The 20,936-nt window shown below is 44.2% G+C and overlaps 1 protein-coding gene across 1 annotated transcript; it reads left to right on the top strand.

Annotated features, from left to right (window-relative positions):
* The first annotated feature begins 6,350 nt into the window (after positions 1 to 6,350).
* CDO1 (cysteine dioxygenase type 1) lies at positions 6,351 to 19,013 on the top strand. The gene is made up of 5 exons (XM_047729217.1): positions 6,351 to 6,733; positions 10,409 to 10,486; positions 12,229 to 12,383; positions 17,091 to 17,260; positions 18,237 to 19,013. Exons 1-5 carry the CDS (start codon positions 6,564 to 6,566, stop codon positions 18,264 to 18,266), a joined length of 603 nt encoding a protein of 200 aa, XP_047585173.1. The 5' UTR covers positions 6,351 to 6,563; the 3' UTR covers positions 18,267 to 19,013.
* Positions 19,014 to 20,936: the final 1,923 nt, after the last annotated feature.

Genomic DNA, 20,936 nt, shown 5'->3' on the forward strand with positions numbered 1-20,936 from the left:
ATACTGTGTGGCATCTATGATTTCCTAGACGTTTTACCCTCAGGGGGCCTTAAATACCTATTCTACTCAGATTAGAGAACTGAAAGTGCAGACCATGCCTTAGATTATATGGTGTTAGTCAACCTGATTCATCTGTGCATAACCCAAAATGGGCTGGTCCGTGGTGTGCAAGGGTATGAAAATGAAAATCTCCCTTCCTGCAGCTTCTGCTTCATTTTCTAAGGTTTATCCTGGGTAAGCTTCTGGCACTGGTGAAGGCAGCTACAGGCCACATAATGGAAGGGAAAGTATTCAAAACAATTCAGCAGGTGTAGTCTTACTCTTTCTCTACAACATTAGCCAGCCCACGCCAGATAATGCACTGTTCCCTGAATGTGCCTTTTCCTGACACCTGCTCATGCAGTTGACTTCTGGAAGTGTACCTAGAACTCCCCCCGCTTCACATCTTACCTCTCTGCCTAATTCTGATTTTAACTTTCCTTAAAGCCTGTCTAAATCATTCAGGATACTCTCTGCTTCATAAGAACACTCACAGTTAACTTCCACTATCACAACCCTACTGCATAGTGTATTATAAATGTGCGTATCACAGCCCTACTGCATAGTTTATCATAAACGTTTATGAGCCTAGGTGGCTCAATTGGTTAAGTGACTGCCTTCAGCTCAGGTCATAATCCTGCAGTCCCGGAATACAGTCCCGCATCATGGTCCCTTCTCAGCAGGGAGTCTGCTTCTCCCTCTGACCCTCCCCCTTCTCATGCTCTCTCTCTCGCTCTCATTCCCTCTCTCAAATAAAACCTTCAAAATAAAATAAACATGCATATAACAACCTTCCGTGATTGTAATGTGCCTGAAAATAGGATCCTTTTGGTTTTTTATTTGCTACCCACACATAATATTTAGTACATTTTCTTATACATTCATAGTAATTCATTATACATTAAATGAACTTTTTAAATGCAACCTGCAAAATATTTAACATGGCAAAGCAACATAAAAGAAAATAAATCTTATATTTTTATATGGCTTAAGATAAAGCAAAATATTTGCAACATATATATGCTCTTAACTTCTAGTGTGTATGAAGAACTCATACCAGTTGGAGAAGAAAAAAACAGAAAAATGAGCAAAAAATATTAAAACGCAATTCATAGAAGAAAAAGTGTGGGGGTGATGGGTGAAGTCGTGATGGGGATTAAGGAAAGCCCTGTGATGAGCACCAGGTGACTCATGGAATTGTTCAATCACTGTATCATACACCAGAAACTATCATACCACTGTTAACTCTATGGAAATTAAAATTTTTTAAAAATTTATAATGCAGATGCCTACTAAAGCACAAAAAGTGCAGAACCCCCTTACTTACCCAAATAACTATGAGATGCTAATTGTCACCACGCTAGCAGTTGTAGAAAGCACGGTGACTGTCAGTATTGGCAAAGTTGTGGGGAAGGAAGTCCCATCATATTGTTGGTGCATGAAATATGAATGGGCACCACATTTTCAAGGTGCAGTTAAGCAAAATCTATCAAAAGTCTTGAAACAACTCTTATTTGTACCTCCCATTTATTCACTCACTAAGTGCCTATATGCCCTCAGCTTTGGTATATAAGACAAGATCCCTATTCTCAGCACTTTGGTTCTCATTAGGCAGGTTTTTAGATTTAAACTGAAATCTTGGGACGCCTGGGTGGCTCAGTTGGTTGGGCAGCTGCCTTCGACTCAGGTCATGATCCCGGCGTCCTGGGATCGAGTCCCGCATCGGGCTCCTTGCTCGGCGGGGAGCCTGCTTCTCCCTCTGCCTCTGCCTACCACTCTGTCTGCCTGTGTTCATGCTCTCTCTCTCCCTCTCTCTCTCTCTCTAACAAATAAATAAATAAAAAATCTTTAAACTGAAATCTTGAGTGGGTTTTTTTTTTTTTTTTGAGATTTGTTTATTTATTTGACAGAGATCACAAGTAGGCAGAGAGGCAGGCAGAGAGAGAGGGAAGCAGGCTCCCCACTGAGCAGAGAGACCAATGAGGGGCTCCATCCCAGGACCCTAGGATCATGACCTGAGCCGAAGGCAGAGGCTTAGCCCACTGAGCCACCCAGGCGCCCCTGAAATCTTGGGTGTTTTTAACTTGAATTTTTAGAAATAATGGAAAGGAAAAAGGTTTGGTACCAAATACTAGATATACCTGTTTTCTTACATAATGTTAATGAAAAATAAACCGTGTATGTTTGAGTAGGTTACAAGAGTCCTTACAAATCTGCAGTTCCGTCTGTGTCCTCACAGTGGATACACCGGCATTGTATATTGACTGCTCAGAGCGGTCACCATAAAGAAGGCCCTACCGTTTTGAGACGGCTCTGTTCCTTGTCTTCTCTTACTCCTGCCTCTTCCAACTATTTGCAGTTTGTTCTACTACCTAGACCTTTAAAGCTTATCTTTTTCCTCATTCCCACCCCAGTCACCCTAAATCTTCTTAGTCAATGGCAAATCTGTTAAAGTCATTGTGACTTTTTTTTTTTAAGGATTTTATTTATTTGAGAGAAGAGAGTGAGCAAGAGAGAGAACAGGAGCTGGGGACGGGGGCAAGGGAGAGGGAGAAGCAGACTTCCTGATGAGCAGTGAGCCCAACACAGTGGCTAGGCTCAGGGCTCCATCCTGGAACTCCAGGATCAAGACCTGAGCCAAAGACAGACACTTAACCTACTGAGCTCCCCCACTCCCCCAGGCACCCCGTTGTGGCTCATTCTTGATCCCTCTCTAACAACCCACTTCCAAATCTGCAAATCCTAACAGCTTTACCTTCAAAACCCATTACAAAAGCAGCCATTTGTCCTCTCTTCTGCCAGTACTCTGGCCAAAGCCAGTGTTATCTCTGACTCAGATGGTTGTTAATAGCCAAATAATTGGCTTCCCTTGATCTGCTTGCTCTCCGGCCAAACTCCCTCAGTGATTTACATTGTTCTGTGAGGGCCTATTCGATTTGTAGTCCCTACTTCCACTCGCTGCTGCCTCTATCTATGTTCATCAAACACTTAATATTTCCTCCCTGGGCTTTTGCATTTAACTGTTTACCTGTAAACTTCGCCCAGATGGCTACAAATCTCACTAACTTCCTTCAGTCCCTGCTGAAATACCACTTGATCAGGGAAGTGTTCCCCTGAACACCTGTAAAATGACAGATCTCACCACCCTCTCTATCCCACTTCTGCTGTTTTTGTCTCTATTACACATTTGTGTACATTATGTGTCCATTTCTCCGCACATACTGTAATACTCGCTGGCGTGTCTATCTTCCTCTACCCCACTCCAGAGCATAAGCCCTGTAAGGGCAGAGCCTTCATTTTGTGAAGAGTGCCTAGCATATAGTACGTGCTTTTTAAAAATGTGTTGAATGGGGCACCTGGGTGGCTCAGTGGGTTAAGCCTCTGCTTTCTGCTCAGGTCGTGATCTCAGGGTCCTGGGATGGAGCCCCACATCAGGCTCTGCTCAGCGGGGAGCCTGCTTCCCTCTCTCTCTGCCTACTTGTGATCTCTCTCTCTGTCAAATAAATAAATAAAATCTTTTTAAAAAATAAAAAAATAAAAATGTGTTGAATGGATGGATAGACCATTATTTCCAGACCTTTAGTAACTCCTGTTCCCTTCTGTGGATATCTACCCTACATCAGTGTCTGAAAATGTGATAATCATTGCCCTGGGCAATGCCGAGTACAGTGGAAATACTACTTCCTTGGGTCTAGGTATTCTACTTTTTGTTAATAGAGCCTATGATGCCAATCATTTTCCTCTTATTCTAATTTCTTCCTCTTCCTCCCGCACCTCCTCCTCCTCCTTTTCAGCAGTGTAACTGTTCAGGGAAGAATTCAGGTGTCCTTTGCACAGAAACCAGAAACAACTGAGAGAAGTCTGCTGGATTTGAATTCACTACCCCAGGATCCCTAAAGAAAACCAAGCAATCGAATTATTCTAGACAATTACTTCCGTTTTTCCTAACTTTGCCCTTCATGCATACACAGGGCACTGTGTGCTCAGCACTGAAGGGGATACAAAAATAAAATGTAAGCAGAGACTGTCCTACAGGTTCTGTGTGTCACGTTATGATTCCCATAAGCAACTATTACATGCTCTGATGTAGTAAGTGCCCTAAGAAGGATACTGGTTATCACCCCAGTTCAGCGGGAAATACAGTTCACTCGAGAAAAAAGCATTTGAGCTAAGACCTTCTAGAATCTAGTCAGGAGAAGAAGCTTAATCAAAAGAATGGATTGGGTAAACACAAGATAGTTGCTACTTCCATTTTGCTGAAAGATCTATTTGTTAAAAAAAAAAAAAAAGTAAATAATGGCAAAAGGTGGAGAACTTTGAATGCCAGACTGACAAACTTGTGTATTAGAAATAAGAGTTACTGAAAATATTGGGCTGGGAAATGACATCATGAGCTGTTGCCTTAGGATAAGAATCTAAGTGGCTGTGAATAAAGAATTTACCCCAACGGCAGAGGGAGAGGAGAGGAGTTTGCTGGAACCAAAGAATGCTGTTTAGGAGATCTGCAACAATCTAGCCAACATAGACGCTGAAGCATGTGTAGTAACAATAGGAGTAGAAAGGCAGGAAATCATCAAAGATAATGGAGGTATAAAATGTGGCATATGGGAGAAGGGTTTGAGAATGAAGCAAGGAAAGGGGCTTGGCCGTGATAGATGCGGTTTTTGAGCCTAGGTAGCCACACTGCAGAAGAAATAGAATCTCCAGGAGTTAAAAAGCATGGCTTGAAAGGGGTTTCACATATGTTGCGTTTCAGGTGCCAAATGATGTTAAATAGAACTGATCTCGGTATATAAAATTAGGGAGAACTGGGCGACATCCACATGGAAACAACCAATGAAATTGTGTTGTGGGAAGATGTAGAGAAGAGAGGCAATGAATATGAATGCGTGAATACGACTATATTAGGTAAGATTCTTGAATTCTTTGAGGGTCAAGAAGAAGAGCCAGGGAAAGCAGATTAGGATAGCTAAAACGAAGTAATTAAGAGACTTAACAGAAAACACACCCCCAAAAATTCAAGTAAACAATAAAAAGCATGTACAAAGTATCTGCCCCAGAGTACATCAATTAACCACCTCTCAGCAACCTGTATCACAAAAAATTGGCTTCTGAGGTGCTTTCCACTTTCTGAACAATGGCGATCCAACCGTCATTTTTACTTCCTAACAAATTAATATTTACAGTGTAATCAGTTTAAACACTGCTGTTTAAAATATAACTTTAGGGCACTTACTACATGGCACAAGTAAATTTAAGTATAGAAACACACATACAGTGAAGCAAAATGGGGGTGGGGGGACAGGGAAAGACCAGTCTTGCAGAAATTTAGGCCTTAAATCCGAATTATTCTCTGGGTCCGTTTATAATGAGAAGGAATGAATCTGTCCCTCACACTTATTTTCATTCACCCTCAAGTCGTATCGTTCCGAAAGCGTGCTGAGCGCCCTGCACAGCACAGAAACACGTTTCCCTAAACAGTAGGCTCGTTCAAGTGCACGCATCGATTTGATTTTAGTAGTCCAGTTAGAACCCTTTAAATTAACTGCTTTAGGCGCCATCAATGATCCATCCGGTCTTTGCACCGTAGAGTTTTAAAGGAATTGTTTGATTTTAAAATCGAAGAGGGGTCCCTGGCCTTCCGTCGTCTCCCTAGACTTGCCCAAGACCCAAGTGTCCTTTGTGAACATGCATTTTCAGTACAATACATTTAGGTTTGGGGTTTTTTTTCCCCCAAGAAAGACTTCCAGTTCTTTTTGTTTTGCTTTTCCACCCAGCCTGGAGCATGTTATGGAGACTTTTCAGTCGACGACACAGTAGCTCTCCAGCCAGGGAGTGGACTCCGTCGTCAACCTTCGCAAGCAATTCACAATTCCTCAGCTCTGTTTGGAGGGGTGGGTCTCCTTCCCCGCTCGTCAGCGTCCCCCCAGCCCCCCAGCCTTCTTCCGACCCCCTTCGGTCTACGTCCTGGCGTCGCGAAGCGCGGCGGCAGGGGGCGGGGGGCGCGGGCGGAGGGGCCGGGATGGGCGGATACAACGCGCGGAGCCGACGCGGGCGGAGGACCACGCGCAGCCCACCGAGCAGGCGGGGACGCGGAGCCAGGGGCCCCCGGGAGCGCCGCGGTGCCGCGGGCGGGGGGTTCGGGGCGGCGCGCGTGGACCTTGTCCGCACGCTCCCGCCGCCCCCGCCACGGTCCCCGGGTCGCTCCCCGCCTCTCCCCACCCTCCGAGGGCCGTTGGTACAGTCCCGCCGACTCCGAGAGCTTAAAAAGGGCCCCGGCCGCCGAACCCAGCAGACTCGGTCCTGGTTCCAGTGCGCAGCGCGTTCCTTCGCGAGCCCGGATCCTCTGCCCTGCTGGGGGTCGGGGAGCTCTTTAGTCTCGGACACTCGCGTTTGGGGGTTGTGTGTGTGTTTGCGTGCAGCTGTCCAGCCCGCCCCTAAGCTCCCTCGGCCCCAGCTCCCCTTCGATCAGCTCCCGCACCGCAGCCCGCAGAGAGCCGCGCGCGCCGCCAGCTCCGCGAGGGATGGAGCAGACCGAGGTGCTCAAGCCGCGGAGCCTGGAGGATCTGATCCGCCTCCTGCACCAGCTCTTCGCCGGCGAGGAGGTCAACGTGGAGGAGGTGCAGGCCGTCATGGAAGCCTACGAGAGCGACCCCGCCGAGTGGGCAGCGTACGCCAAGTTCGACCAGTACAGGTGCGCGCGCCCTAACCTTGGCCTCGGGAGCTGGGGCGCGGGTCTCCGAAGCCCGGCGGCGCGGGCCGCGAGTCGGAGCAGGAGCGAGCAGTGGGGGAGGTGGGGGCCGCCCTGCGCCCGCCGCCAGCCCGCCTTGCCCGCACCCCAGTGCTGCGCCTTCTCGCCCTCCAGCCGCGGGGCTGCCCGGATGCGGAGGCCACCGCACGGCTGCAGACTGTTTTGTTCTCTTCTCGCCGGTCCACCTGGATGCTTCCGAACGTCCACTCGGGAGCTGTGCTCTCCCTCCCGCTGGGGCGCCTGCCCCAGGCGCAGCGGTGCAGGGAAACCCCGGTGGCCCCCAGCGCTCAGGCTGTACGCGGCCCGCGGCCCTGGGGGACAGATGGAGCGTACTCCCCGGAGTGAACTCCATCAGCCATCCCGAGAAAGGGGGTGAGGGTGGAGGACACAGTCCCCGAGCCAGTTCTCCATCAGTTGGCCGCCCGCAGCCGGCACCTGCCAGCAGGCGTTCTTGCCACTATAAAAGAGCGTCGTGGGGTTGTGAGCTGCTGTTTTGCAGCTCCTGCTGCCTCTCCCAAACCCATTTAACTTACCGGACTGTGGGGTTATTTTCAACCCACTATCAAGGTTGTGAATGCAAGGACTGCTTCCCTTTGAGCCCCCAAGCAATACGCGCTCTCCTGTCCTTAGTTCTGAGGCTCTGGAGTGTAAATTGTAAAGACCCCTGCTTCCCACTTGTGCTAGAGTGAGATGGTCCTTGGCAGCTCTGGCTTGGTGATATAAATAAAAATGAATCCCTACCAATCCTTCAGCGCCAGAAATAAAACCTGATCCCACTCCCCCGCCCCGAATGGTGAGGGTTTCTTTCCCAAGGGCTGCTAGCGATTCAGCCTTTGTGGTTGGTTGGGCTGAGGCTGGGCAGAGGAAAATACCTGAAAGATAAGAATCAACCGAGATTGTTTTCCTTGGAAGCAGTTCCTTTTAGTTACCTTACCTAAACATAGGTGGTATGTTTGTAGGCAGCGGCTGTTTTTTCTGCACTTTAAGATTTGAAATAAAGCGAAGCTTGCTTAAGATCCCTTTTTGCACTTGGAAGTGGCTCCAGGAAATTCCTTTGGTTCCTATCTTTCTGTGGCTGCCAATAAGGCTACAAGAGTCCACTTTCTAATTTTGCCATGAGCTCTAAATGAGGTCTTAACTCTGGCACAGGTCCCCTTCCAGTCACTTTCCTGGTGTATTAACTCATTTATCATGACAGCTCTGTGAGATAGGTACAATTCTTATCCCTGTTTTACAGATGAGGAAGGTAGGCAATAAAAAGTTTGGAGCACCTGCACTGGGTCAGACTTCGATCAGGTAGCTCCAAGATTCAAATTAGCATCATTATTCTGAGCCCTCACTCTAAAGGACCACTAACCTTTCCGCAGATCCCTGGTGTCATGGTAGTTTGCTCTAAGTCTAGATACTGACCAAGTGAAATTCACCAACGTCAGTAGGCTTGGGCTCTTAATCTTTAGGACAAGGGCATTTCCAGGGGCTTTGAACTCCTCTTGACTAACAGGCTCAGGATCAGCTGAAATGCAGACATTCGTGTTGATCTATTGCACAGGTATCCAGAGGTGCAACTAAGGAAGATGATGCAGTCCTGGGTGGGCCCTTGGGGCAGCGTGGAGGGAGAGATGTAGGAGAGCGCAAATCACTTTGGTAGAATTTTTTTTTTTGCACGGAATAGATGTCCCAGTACTGCAAAGGATTCTGGTCTCTGACCTTGGGAAAACCAGTGCAGAAAAACCAAGACGGGGGACACCTGGGTGTCTCAGTTGGTTAAGCCGCTGCCTTTGGCTCGAGTTGTGATGCCGGGGTCCTGGGATCCAGTCCTACATTGGGTTCCTTGCTCAGTGGGGAGCCTGCTTCTGTCTCCGCCTCTGCCTGCCATTCTGCCTGCTTGTGCAAGCTCGCTGGGGAGCGCTCTCTATCTTTCTCTCTGACAAGTAAATAAATAAATAAAGTCTTGGAAGAAAGAAAGAAATACCAAGATGGAATATGTTCTAGTGTGAGGCAGATGGCAAATTCTCTGGAAATACCCCAGAGAGGTAACGGCAGAGGTGACCCCAAGACGTAGAGGGAGAATGAGTATCCTGACACCAAAGCGGAGTTTATTGGGAGTTAAAGGCTGTGTGCACAGCTCCTTGCTAGGTCATCAATCAAGGGCTACCCATTAAGGATGACTGACATCTAAAAAGCATTTTACTAATCCTCTCTCCCTTGCTGACCTTGCCCGGCCAGCACCTGGCCTCCTGCTTGGGGAGGAAAGGGGAGGAATGGGCATTCAGGACGTACCTGAACAGATGATCCTGTGATCAAACACCCCCCCCCCAACTATGGGATAAAGATTCCTTGTCTTAAAAAAATCTGAATGAATGTCATAATTATCAGACTTTGCTAATTAGTTGGTGTGGATAGTACCTCTTTAACCAAGAGAAACTTTAGAAGTGGTTTGTTTGTTTTATTTTTCTGATGGTGTTCTTGTGGTAGTTTACATCTGGGATTTTTTTGTGGCCAATTACTGGTTTCTCCTGGAAAAGGTTTTAGAGTGTTACTTACTTCCCTATGGAATTTCATTTGTTGTGTACTTAAGTCAATCCCCACCCTATTTGTGGAGGAATTTTCATTATGAGTGCTTTTGAATGTGGTTTGTGTCTAGGCTAGGACAGAAACTAAGAATTCCAGAAACAGCTATTTAATGAAACCTTGTTTCTAACGTTATAGTTTAGCTACAGGGAGGGGGAAAAAAAAGACAATAGCAACATTCTTGCTTAGTAAATGCACCTTGTAAATACTTCTTTAAGAAACTTACTGTTTTTGGGACACCTGGGTGGCTCAGTTGGTTAAGAAGCTGCCTTCGGCTCAGGTCATGATTCCAGCGTCCTGGGATCGAGTCCCGCATCGGGCTCCTTGCTCAGCAGGCACCTGCTTCTCTCTCTGCCTCTGCCTGCCATTCTGTCTGCCTGTGCTTGCTCTCTCTCCCTCTCTCTCTGACAAATAAATAAAATCTTTAAAAAAAAAAAAAAAAAGAAAGAAACTTACTGTTTTTGGGACGCCTGGGTGGCTCAGTTGGTTAAGCAGCTGCCTTCGGCTCAGGTCATGGTCCCGGCTCAGGTCATGGTCCCGGCTCAGGTCATGGTCCCAGCGTCCTGGGATCGAGTCCCATATCGGGTTCCTTGCTCGGCAGGGAACCTGCTTCTCCCTCTGTCTCTGCCTGCCTCTCTGCCTACTTGTGAGCTCTCTCTCTCTGACAAATAAATAAATAAAATCTTTAAAAAAAAAAAAAAGAAAAAAAAAAGAAAGAAAGAAACTTACTGTTTTTATCAGTTTGAGGCTGTCAGGAGGAAAATTAAGGAATTTGCTTTTTTTTTCCCTTTTACCTTTTTGGTGCGATTAATTAAAACAGAGCAGTTACAAACATGGTAATACAAACTACAAAAATGTCCAAAGTGAACTGTGGAAAAATGACTTGTTTTCATTTGTCCTGTATTTTTCTAATGGTAGAACCACATTTATAAGTCGTGTAGAGGTAGAAATGTTAACCTGTCAGTGACCCATACTTCATGACGTACTTCTTTTTCGCAATGCACATTTCATTGACCAGATTCAAACTTCTGAATACCTTCCTTTCAGGTATACTCGAAATCTTGTGGATGAAGGAAATGGAAAATTCAATCTAATGATTCTATGCTGGGGTGAAGGACACGGCAGGTAATACAGCTACTCATTTGCAAATCCTTAGATCATCCGTTCCAGCCCAAGAAAAGGACAGTGCCAGAATGGCCACAAGTTTGGGAGCATTAACAAATCTCACCTTACAGTTGTTTGTTCAAAATGTCCCAACAAAAATTCTCCTGGGAATTAACAGAAGGGGTTTAGGCATATACCACGTATATCAAAACCAGCCCCCCAAATGAGTAGTAAATCAAAGGAGGTAAGTAACCAGTTTAACTTAATATCTCTCTCTGTGTCTTCTGTGGAGTTAAATGTATATGGAATTTTGCTAAAACTTGACCTTGGTGGTGCTTTGAAGTCCATAAACAATTGCGGGACCAAAGACGCAGTGTCCACATTTGGATCTAGAAAAGCAATTCACAAATTCAGAAAATCTCTTGCTACTTCAAGTTAATTGTTTACTGTCTTTGCCCTTTTTCATTCTTTTAGTTTTTTTATGTAGAGGGCTAGGCAGCTTAAACTAACACCAATTCTTTGAAACTTGGTTCCTTAATTTGTCCTTAGTTTATACACTTGTGAGTATTGTTAATTCTGTAAACAGATCCTTCTTGGGCCTTTGAGAATGGTAAAAACAATACTTGCAGACCCCTTTTTGATGGGAGAGAGGAGACCTGCATTGATGAGATTTGGGGTGAGTTAGGTCTATAGAGGACTTTACTCATAGGGAATGGCCTTGTTTGCATTCATTCTCTCCATATTTTTTGAAAGCAGATTATGTCAAGAGTAGGACTAGGCTTGGGTGCCTGGGTGGCTCAGTTGGTTAAGTGACTAACTTCTGCTCAGGTCATGATTCCTTCCAGACTTTCCAGATCGAGTCCCGCATTGGGCTCCCAGCTCCATGGGGAGTCTGCTTCTCCCTCTGACCTTCTCCCCTCTCATGATGCTCTCTCTCACTCTCTTAAATAAATAAATAAAATCTTCAAAAAAAAACAAAAAACAAAAAAACTAGCCTCTATGGATTTAGGAGATGAGTTCTTATGGTTTTATGCATTCAACATAGAAGATAAAGGCTAATAAAACACAGGTTCGTACCTTTTATTACTCTAAGGTTACGTGAATAAAAGATTTCTGCAGATTCAGGGTACTTTCTTTCTCCCTCCATTGTTGGGAATTAATCACAGGTGGTTCTGAATCTACAAAATATTGGCATGATTGCTGCAAAACCTCTGGGTGTTAATACACATACACATGCCTTTTGTGTCCCCCAAAGGGAGGAGATGATAGAAAAGGCCTGGGGGTGGGGGATGGGGCCAAAAAACACTCTATGTTAAGTGATCTTACCAGTGTGATGCAATTATGAGAGATGATTATCTTTATCCTTTCTCCAGTTTCTCTGAAGTTTTATAATTGAGTTGTGGCTCAGCTTAATTGAGTTCTTGAAAGCTATGTCTTGCAGAGGATAAAAGGTGGCTGGTTTTGTGTTTCTGTTATCAAAGTAGTAGTATTACAAACCCGCTTTTTAAAAACAGACTGTTCTGTACTTCGGTTATGCATCCAAATTGCCCTGCATATATGTACTGATATGGAAGACCTAGTATGTTACATGTTGCCCTGAACACTGTTAATTACAAATTGATGATATTTGCAAAGCCAGCTGAAATGGTTTGTGACCTGTGCTCTTGACAGTATACTGCAGCAGTAAGCTCCGGGCAGAGTGTTATGTGGCCCGGGGTGCTGGACTGTCCACTGAGTTCCATTGTTTTCTTGTCTATGTGTAGCAGTATCCATGATCACACTGACTCCCACTGCTTTCTGAAGATGCTGCAGGGAAACCTGAAGGAGACCTTATTTGCCTGGCCTGACAAAAAATCCAACGAGATGATCAAGAAGTCTGAAAGAATCTTGAGAGAAAACCAGTGTGCCTACATCAATGGTAACAACCGATTACCTTTTTCAAAGGGCAAGGGGGAAAAGCCTTCAACTCCCTTCTGAAACACTGCAGAATTGGGTTCATGGAGTCATTGTTCCAGATACTTAGAAAATGATCTAAAAGCAGTAGGTTGTTTTTTTTTTTTTAAGATTTTATTTATTTCTTTGACAGAGATCACAAACAGGCAGAGAGGCAGGCAGAGAGAGAGGGGGAAGTAGGCTCCCCACTGAGCAGAGAGCCCGATTAGGGGCTCCATCCCAGGACCCTGATTTTATGATCATGACCTGAGCTGAAGGCAGAGGCTTTAACTCACTGAGCCACCCAGGTGCCCCAGCAGTAGTTTTGTTTGTTTGTTTGTTTGTTTTTTAAAGCTTTGCATCTGAGTTAGGATCACTTACTCAAAGTACAAGCCGGAGCCCGTAGATTGGCACCCACTGACAAGTTATTTCCTACCAAGTCTGAGGACAGTTAGTGTTGAGTATGAATGTACAAAAGTAGATTCTTCTTCTTGTTCTTTTTTTTTTTTTTAAGATTTTATGGGGCTTGAACCCACGACCCCGAGGTCAAGAGTCTCATGCTCTACCAACTAAGCCAGCCAGGCACCCAAAAAGTTGATTCTTAGGGAGCGAAGCCAGGTTGGAAATATTAGTCTTTGTGTTAGAAAATGTAAGGAAATGTTCTGGAAATGATTAGGAATGCTTGCTCGTCCCTGTTTTTGTAATATGCGTACAGCATACCCTAAAAGCATGTTCTCAAGGGAATCTTTACAGAGCACATTATTTAGTAATGATTTATAGATCTCCTACCAAGAATTCATTCTTCCTCCTAAATGCCATCTGGGAGAGCCAGATGCTTTTTAGAAGAGACTGTGATTAACATCTGTATTTCTGAAGGGGATAGATATTAATTTTCCACAAAGCCTGCTGAAAATGATGGGAGATCATTTTTGATTCCCGTTTATGGATGAGATTGCCAACATATAGGAACAATAAATAACTCATCTGAGATCAGTCAGCTTTTATGTGCCGGACAGCATTTGAACTCAAGCCATTTGATTCCCAAGCTCATACTCTTAATTGGAATGCCATCCCACTGATGTAAAATAAAATACCATAGAGACTTTTTTCCTGGCTGCAACTTTTCCTCTTGTATCTTAAAGTCCCATATTAGTTGTGATACTTGGCCTCAGTTTATTCATTAGTTTAAGAATGTAAGCCACTGGGGTGCCTGCATGGCTCAGTCAGTTTTGTGTCTGCCTTCAGCTCAGGTCATGATCTCAGGGTCCTGAGATTGAGCCCCACATCAGGATCTCTGCTCAATGTGGAGCTTGCTTTTCCATCTCCCTCCCTGCTTCCCCTGCTTGTGTGTGCACACTCTCTCTTTCTCTGCCAAACTAATAAATCTTAAGAAAAGAAAAGAATGTAAGGCAATTACAAAGGTCAGATAGTATGGGAAGTTTTCTCCCCCATTCACAAAGCACAAAGGTGTCCATTTCTTATGTGGCAGGAAGCTTTTATTTGAGGGTTGCTGTATATATAAGGCACACCAAATTTCCTAGAAAAACTTTGTTGCCCAATAAGGCCAGAAAGGCTTTCAGCTAGAGTCCTCGAGTCTTTATGAAACTAGATTAGGTCTTAAAGAGGAGGTAAGCTTTATTCAAGGGTCTTCAGTGCAAAACCTCCAGGAGCCAAGCAGGTGGAATACAGGCCAGGAGTAAGGCTGCAGGGTACTGGTGTGTGCAGGCCACACTGTCCAAGGGGGTTAGTGACGGCCACTCAGTTCCAGCCACGTGGTTCGAATTCTTTTCCACCAAAGTGGGAAATTCTGATTTCTATGGGAAATTTTGCCAATTGGTAAAATATGGGGGGGGCGGTGGGGGATAAACTAAATATTTTTGTAGACTAATAGCCCATAAGATCAAAAGCCTCAAAGTTCAGCCTTTGATTTTTACAGATGCAGGAGGAGTACAGATGGGTACTGATGCTGGAAATGATGTTTCAAGTACAGGGAAGAGCGTGCGGGAAGGGAAGGCACAATCTTTGCAAAGAATGAAAAGTTCTGGAATGGTCTCACTAGGGAGAAGAAGGGAGAATGGGCCTAGACAGGAGTGGTAAGAGAGTAGAGGGAGATCAGGACCTGGGCCTCCAAAACCAGCTGAAATTAAGAGCTGGCTTAAGTCAGTAGAATTTTATTAGGAGTATCTTGATGGATTCCATAGTGGGGTACAACATAGGGTGCAGGAAAAGGGAAATTGGGGCAAGGAGATCAAATTAAATAATGTCAAGGCAAATGGTAGACATGCCTGGACCAAATTGACATCCATAAGTATCTCCAAGAAAGGTCCAAGGTTTTTGTGAGAGATGGTACACCATAGGCATAAAGGAAAGGAGGCAAAGATGGATGGATGTGTGACTGGATGGACGGAAGGATGGGTGGATGGATGGATGGATGGATGCTGGGGTTATTAACAGTAGGTATCAGGCAGGAGTTTCTATATAAGGGTGGCCATCTCTTCAGAATGTGGAACCTAGGTTCAGAATTGTGCCTAAGCCAGTCTGTAATGAGCAGTAAGCTATAGAACCAAAGAGTCTGCCTTTGAGAATTACGTCCCATTTGGGGAAATGAAGAAAACGTCTAAAGATCCCAGAAGTTGTGAGTTGTTGGAAGGTGGTCTAACTATAGCTGGGATAGAACTTCAGTCTTTGCCTTCTAGGCTTTGCTGTTGTCTTACGCGAGCTCACGGAGCCAGATCATGAAGCATAAATCAGAATTTGGTGCCTCCCTTGACTACACAAATTAACACAATTCCTTCCTTGATTATTCCTCAAACTCTCTCCTAACTAGAAATTTTTTCTCAACATATTTTTGAGTATTTGGTCTTCCCTCCTTCCCTTCCCTTCCCTTTCTTCCCTCCTTCCCCTCCCACAGTGCAGGCTTTCCCTTTGCTCCCTCCCATTGCTGCTCCCCTTTTTTTCCTGATCTCTTGTCTGTTTCATTCTTGGTTCATGCTCTTATTTTGGTGAAGGATATCTTCATTAGCTCTATGGAAAGGGTTCATGGAAAGTATGTTTTTGAGACCTCGTGTATCTAAAAATGTCCATTCCATCCTCATAACTTGGTCGATAAGTTAGCTGGACGTGGAATTAGGACCTAGGATCTTCTCTCAGAGCTATGAAGGTAATCCCTTGACTTTTCATTTCCAGTCTTCTTTTTGAAAGCCTGGTGCCATTCTGTTTCTTGATTCTTTCTGTGAAATTTTGTTTTCTTTCTAGAAACTTTGGAATGTTACCTTTTAGTATCTTTTCCTTTCCCCAGTATTACAGTCCTCTCTCTTGATTCATGACTTTCATTCATTGTGTTGGGTAGTCTGTGGGTCCTTTCATTCTGGAAATCTGCATCCTTCTATTCAAGAAAATATTCTCAAGTTATTTCTTTGGGGTTTTGTGGGATTTTGGTGTTTTGGTTCTGTTTCTGAACCTCTCATTGCTCAGATATGAAACCTCCTGAACTAGTTGTCTGATTTTTTTTTTCTTTCCTGTTTTCTGTTTTTGTCCCTTTGTTCTCGGAGTCTTTTCCAGCTTCCTCAGTTTTTCTTTAAGCCTTTCGATTCAGGTTTTTATTTCTCAGATATTTCTTTCTATTTTCTGAGAGCTCCTTTAACAAGGAGCCTGTTTTCTCATCTCTTCTCAGAGGATATTAATCATAAAGTTGCTTTTTTTAAGTTTTCTCCTGAGCAGTGTCTGATTCAGGGGTCTGTATTTTGAGGGGGCGTGGTGCTCTAGCCCATGTCTTTACTACTAGAGGCTTTGCTCAGTTGTCTGGTGGCCTTGGCTGTATGCTAATACTTGAAAACTGAGGACAAAAAAAAAAAGTTAACATGGGTGGTGTGTGTCAACTAGACTCCCTCTAGGGTAATCTGGCAGACCTTTCTCCTTGAGGAACAACCGATGGAGACATCTTGAAAAGCTTTGTTCTGGAGCTAATCAGATTCCCTGAGAAGGTGCTTCCCATCTCCTGTCTGGTAGGGGGCAGGGAGGAATCCTGTCTGGCAGCATTCTGGCAGCTCAGTGAGGAAGAAAGCAGGGATCTTACCATTCAGTAGGTAAATGATCACCTGTTAAAGTCACTTCTGCCGGTTCTGAGTTCCTGTATTAGGCTCTTTCTAGAGTATAGATCTCGGACTTATACTCGAGGGAAATGAGGGAAAGAAATAGTAAAAGGGATTTGAGCTTTGAACCAGTTCCTAGATTTTTCACCCCATCTCCATCCCTGTTTCCAGAAGCACCTGTGTTGCCAATCCCTGAGCTGTTGTACACAGATGAAGATGTGATGTCAAGATAGCGGTCAGGTTAATTTTTGGCTCTTCCCCACGGATAGCTCAGGATTAGCTTTCTGTCCTTGGCCAAGTGGCTCATCTACTTTCAGGCTCTTAAACTTTTATTGATGTTGGCTCTTTCCCCATTGGTGGTGGTGGTGTTTTGGTCTTGGTGGACTGATGCCCTTTGAAAATTGTTCTAATACAATTGTAGGGGGGTTTCAGGAGAGCGTAGAGGGCACAGCGCTTATGGTCTTTAACTGGAAAGTCCCTTTGAAGTAACTGCTGTCTGTAGCAGATTGATTTATGCTCTCAGGTGGTTAACAAAACTTTTATCGGCACCTGTCAGTCGTCTAAGCTCCTTCATCTGCTTCTCTTTCTGGCGTCTTGTGTAGATTCCATTGGCTTACATCGAGTCGAGAACATTAGCCACACGGAACCTGCTGTGAGCCTTCACTTGTACAGTCCACCATTTGATACGTGCCATGCCTTTGATCAAAGAACGGGACATAAAAACAAAGTCACCATGACATTCCACAGCAAATTTGGAATCAGGACTCCATTTGTAAGTAGATGTTCTCTCTCCTAGGATTAAGTGCTTTGTGGGTTGATGACATGACACTGTACACATTGCTTTTTTTGTTCCAGATACTATTTGAATGTCTTGTGGTTAAGTTTGTTGAAAAGAAGAGTGGGATGACCTTAACGTGGGGGAGGGGACCCTCGTATCCTATATTCTTTTTCTTTAACTGGGAGAGGATATTTTCCATTTATATATTCTTTATTTTTTTCCATTTATATATTCTTTAACAATGTAAATTCGATGCAAAGAGTTATGCATGGAGGAACTTAAAAATGTATGCTCATTCCTGAAGAAAATGTTTCCTCATTTCTTAGAGAAATAAGAATAAAAACTATTATTTGATGTTAACTGCTCCTGCTGTGACTTAATGATCACAGGCGTGCCTGTGAACTAGGACAACACAAATCACTCCCATAGTTAACTTTCCCAAAGTCAAGGCCCTATTCTGATGATACAAACACACACCCATTTTGATTGCCAAGTTGCTTTTTCTTGGAGTAGTGATACTGTGTAGACCACAAATCAGTGAGAGGAGACTCTGGTAATTTGTTCCCCACATGTTTCCTCCTAAAAATAATCAGGCCCCCAACAGTGGTCTGGTATGGCCAGTCTTCTCCCGCTGCCGAAATACTTTGACCATTCAGGGGAACAGTTTCAAATTCATAAGAGACTGTCCAGAAATAGACAATGCTTGAAAACCGATACTGGTAACGATCCTAAACAAATCTTAAAGTACTGCCTCGAAGGGAAGCGAGAGCAGAATTTTCTCAGGTGATTGCCCAGCCTCCTTGTCTGCATTCCAATCCCCAAGAGATAGTCTTATCACAGGAACAAAACACCAGGGCTTCCCTGCCAAAGCCAGGTTTTCATATACCTCTAAAAAAGCCAAGGACTCCTTAGGAACGGGCTGAAAGTTCTCATGTGAAGATTCTGACACAACTTCCTTTGTCTCTTGCAGACAGCTTCGGGATCCCTGGAGAACAACTAAGGAGTACCACATCCTCTAAGGTTTTAAGCTTAAGGTCTGCTAAAAGTTTTACCCTGGACAGGGACGCCTTCAGCAGTTGTTGTCCAGTAATACACTTTACGAAGCCAATACTTATATCTCCTGCAAGGCAGATGCTAATTGTCAAGCACTGAGCGAGCAGATAGTGCCCCAAGCTATTGCAGAAGAAAAACCCCATTAAAGACAAAACAGGCTTGTAATTTTAAAAGGCCAATGCAAGTGCTCTCCTGGTTTATTCCTCTGAATTCAGTGGAACCATATGGGGGAGGGATGTCTATGACTATCATCAATTCAATGAAGGTTTTTACAGCTTTTGGAAACCCTTTGGTCTCTGAATTGTAATTAGCAATAAATAAAAACCAGAAACCACAGACATCAGATGCTTGCCTTGTTCCTTGGAGAACTAAATGTAGGCGTCTTTTGTATTCTTTGTATGTTCTTAATATTTGCAGAGAATTTTTTGAATCTATGGATTTTATTTTTTCATTCTTACTTGACAAATTCCTGTCCATAAAGTAGCAGGATATGGTAGACAGAGAAACTCAAGGCACTTTGCCGTTAGGTAATGAAATGGAGGCCAGAAGATTTTAGGGAAGTCCCTGTGCCCCTAAACCCAGGCCAAACCAAAAACACAAATTCACATCTAATGTGTCCAGTGGTCCTAGTCAAAGACTTTGTACTGCCACTAACATTGCCAAATAATTTTAATAAAACTGGATTTGAATACAATTCCAAGTTGTCTTTCTGTTTAACATGATGGGAATTTCATTTAATTCATACTTTTTTAGTCTTTGGTGGGGTACCAATACTGCAAAAGATACTTTTATGAGGTGAGGTGGTGAGAGAGCAAAAAAAAAAAAAAAGGATTCAATGCAGCTTACCTTTTCATGCTTCACATATGTTCACTAAATGCCCAAGGGGTATGAAGCCGAGGGGCTCTGGCCCCCGTGTGATTGACCAACGTGAGCAGTTTGGCCTGAAAATTAGGCGTGGGTCTGTCCATGTTTCAATGGGAATTGGTTCCCAACATTTAAAAAGAGATTTCATAGAACAACGTGTAGATTTCTAGCTTCTTGAAAATTTGAAGTCACCGCATTGCATTTTCATTGGTGTCAGTGAGCTGGGCTCAGATCTGCCCCTTTCAGTGGGGCCACCTCCCATCTGGCCCAGCTTGCTGGTTTGCCCTGTTGATGTTACCTGCGAAGACCGCTTACGTATTTGAGTTTGCTGCTCCTACTTCAGGCAGTCATTTTAGGAATACCTGTCATAGTCTTGGAATTGATGATCTCCAGAAACTTACGCAGAAAGTCAAGTCCTTTGAAGATGGTTCCATGTAGGTCATTGCTTTGTTGTTGATGCCATCTTGTAGAATTATTCATATCTTTATTACATCTTTGAGGAGGATGTTAACCATTTATTGAGTGGCTTACTCCATTGTTCTAAGTTGTTTGGAGGTACTAAGTTCTGGAAAATGATCTCATTAATTAGGCCACGTGTTGGTTTTCTACTGCTGCTTTAATGCCATTTTCCCACAGACTTAGTGGCTTAAAGCAACACAGATTTATTTTTCTAGAGCTCCATGGGTCAGAAGTCTGTTTCAACAGCATTAAAATCAAGATGTCGGCAGGCCTGCGTTTCCTTTCTGTGAGTTCTCTGTCCTGTTTTATTGGGCGTTCTTCCCTAGCTTCTGGAGACTGCCTGCATTCCTGGCTCAGGACCCCCTTGTCCATCTTCAAGCCAGCAATGGCAGGCTGAGTCCTGTGTGTCTGCACTCCAACTTGTTCTTTGCTTTTCTTCGCTTCTTGGAAGGATTTAAGCAACTAGAAATCATCTGTCTTCACGCTATACCCTTCCATCTGTAAAGTCTCTTGGCATGTGAAATCATACATCCGTAGGTTCTGGGGGCCAGGATGAGGATGTCTGTGGGGGTCATTCTACCAGTCTACCCTCTTGCTCCCAGAGAGCCAGGTCTATTCTGTGTGCAAAGTAGATTGACCACATCCCAGGTCAACTGAAAGTTCAATATTTTGCCCAAATCTCATCCTTTAGGTATGGGTAAGGCTCTATTATAATCCATCTGGAACACCAGTTGGTCCCCATATTTAGAACTGTTAAGCATGGTTTAGAAACTTACCAAATTTGGGGCACCTGGGTGGCTCAGTGGGTCAAAGCCTCTGCCTTCAGCTCAGGTCATGATCTCAGGGTTCTGGAATTGAGCCCCACATCAGGCTCTCTGCTCAGTAGGGAGCCCGCTTCCCCCTTTCTCTCTCTGCCTGCCTCTCTGCCTACTTCTGATCTCTGTCTGTCAAATAAATAAATAAAATCTTTAAAAAAATTTAAAAAAAAAGAAACTTGCCAAATTTATCTGACCAAGATACAAACCTAGAATTTTACCCTAAGCAACTTCCTTTAGAACGCATTCTCTTTATTCTTAGGTCTTCCCGGGTAAGAGCAATCTGGACCACATCCAATTTCTGTATTTCCTAGTGTATTATAAAAGAAAAAAGATGGTAAATGTTTTATATATATGGTATAAAAGTTTTATATGTATGGTATAAATTAATAGATAGTACTTTTAACACATAGTGTGTGGCAAATCATGGCCAAATCTCAATTTGAACATCCTTACGAAGGAAGCTGAGCCTCCGTCGA

The sequence above is a fragment of the Lutra lutra genome, chromosome 5 (genome assembly GCF_902655055.1).
Source record: "Lutra lutra chromosome 5, mLutLut1.2, whole genome shotgun sequence".
Taxonomy (NCBI): Eukaryota; Metazoa; Chordata; class Mammalia; order Carnivora; family Mustelidae; genus Lutra; species Lutra lutra.

Bases quoted from the DNA above. Each gene is read 5' to 3' on its own strand.
- CDO1 (XM_047729217.1), top strand. From the start codon at position 6,564: ATGGAGCAGACCGAGGTGCTCAAGCCGCGGAGCCTGGAGGATCTGATC. The intron at 6,734-10,408 runs GTGCGCGCGCCC...CCTTCCTTTCAG, and splicing joins GCCAAGTTCGACCAGTACAG to GTATACTCGAAATCTTGTGG. The intron at 10,487-12,228 runs GTAATACAGCTA...GTCTATGTGTAG, and splicing joins TGGGGTGAAGGACACGGCAG to CAGTATCCATGATCACACTG.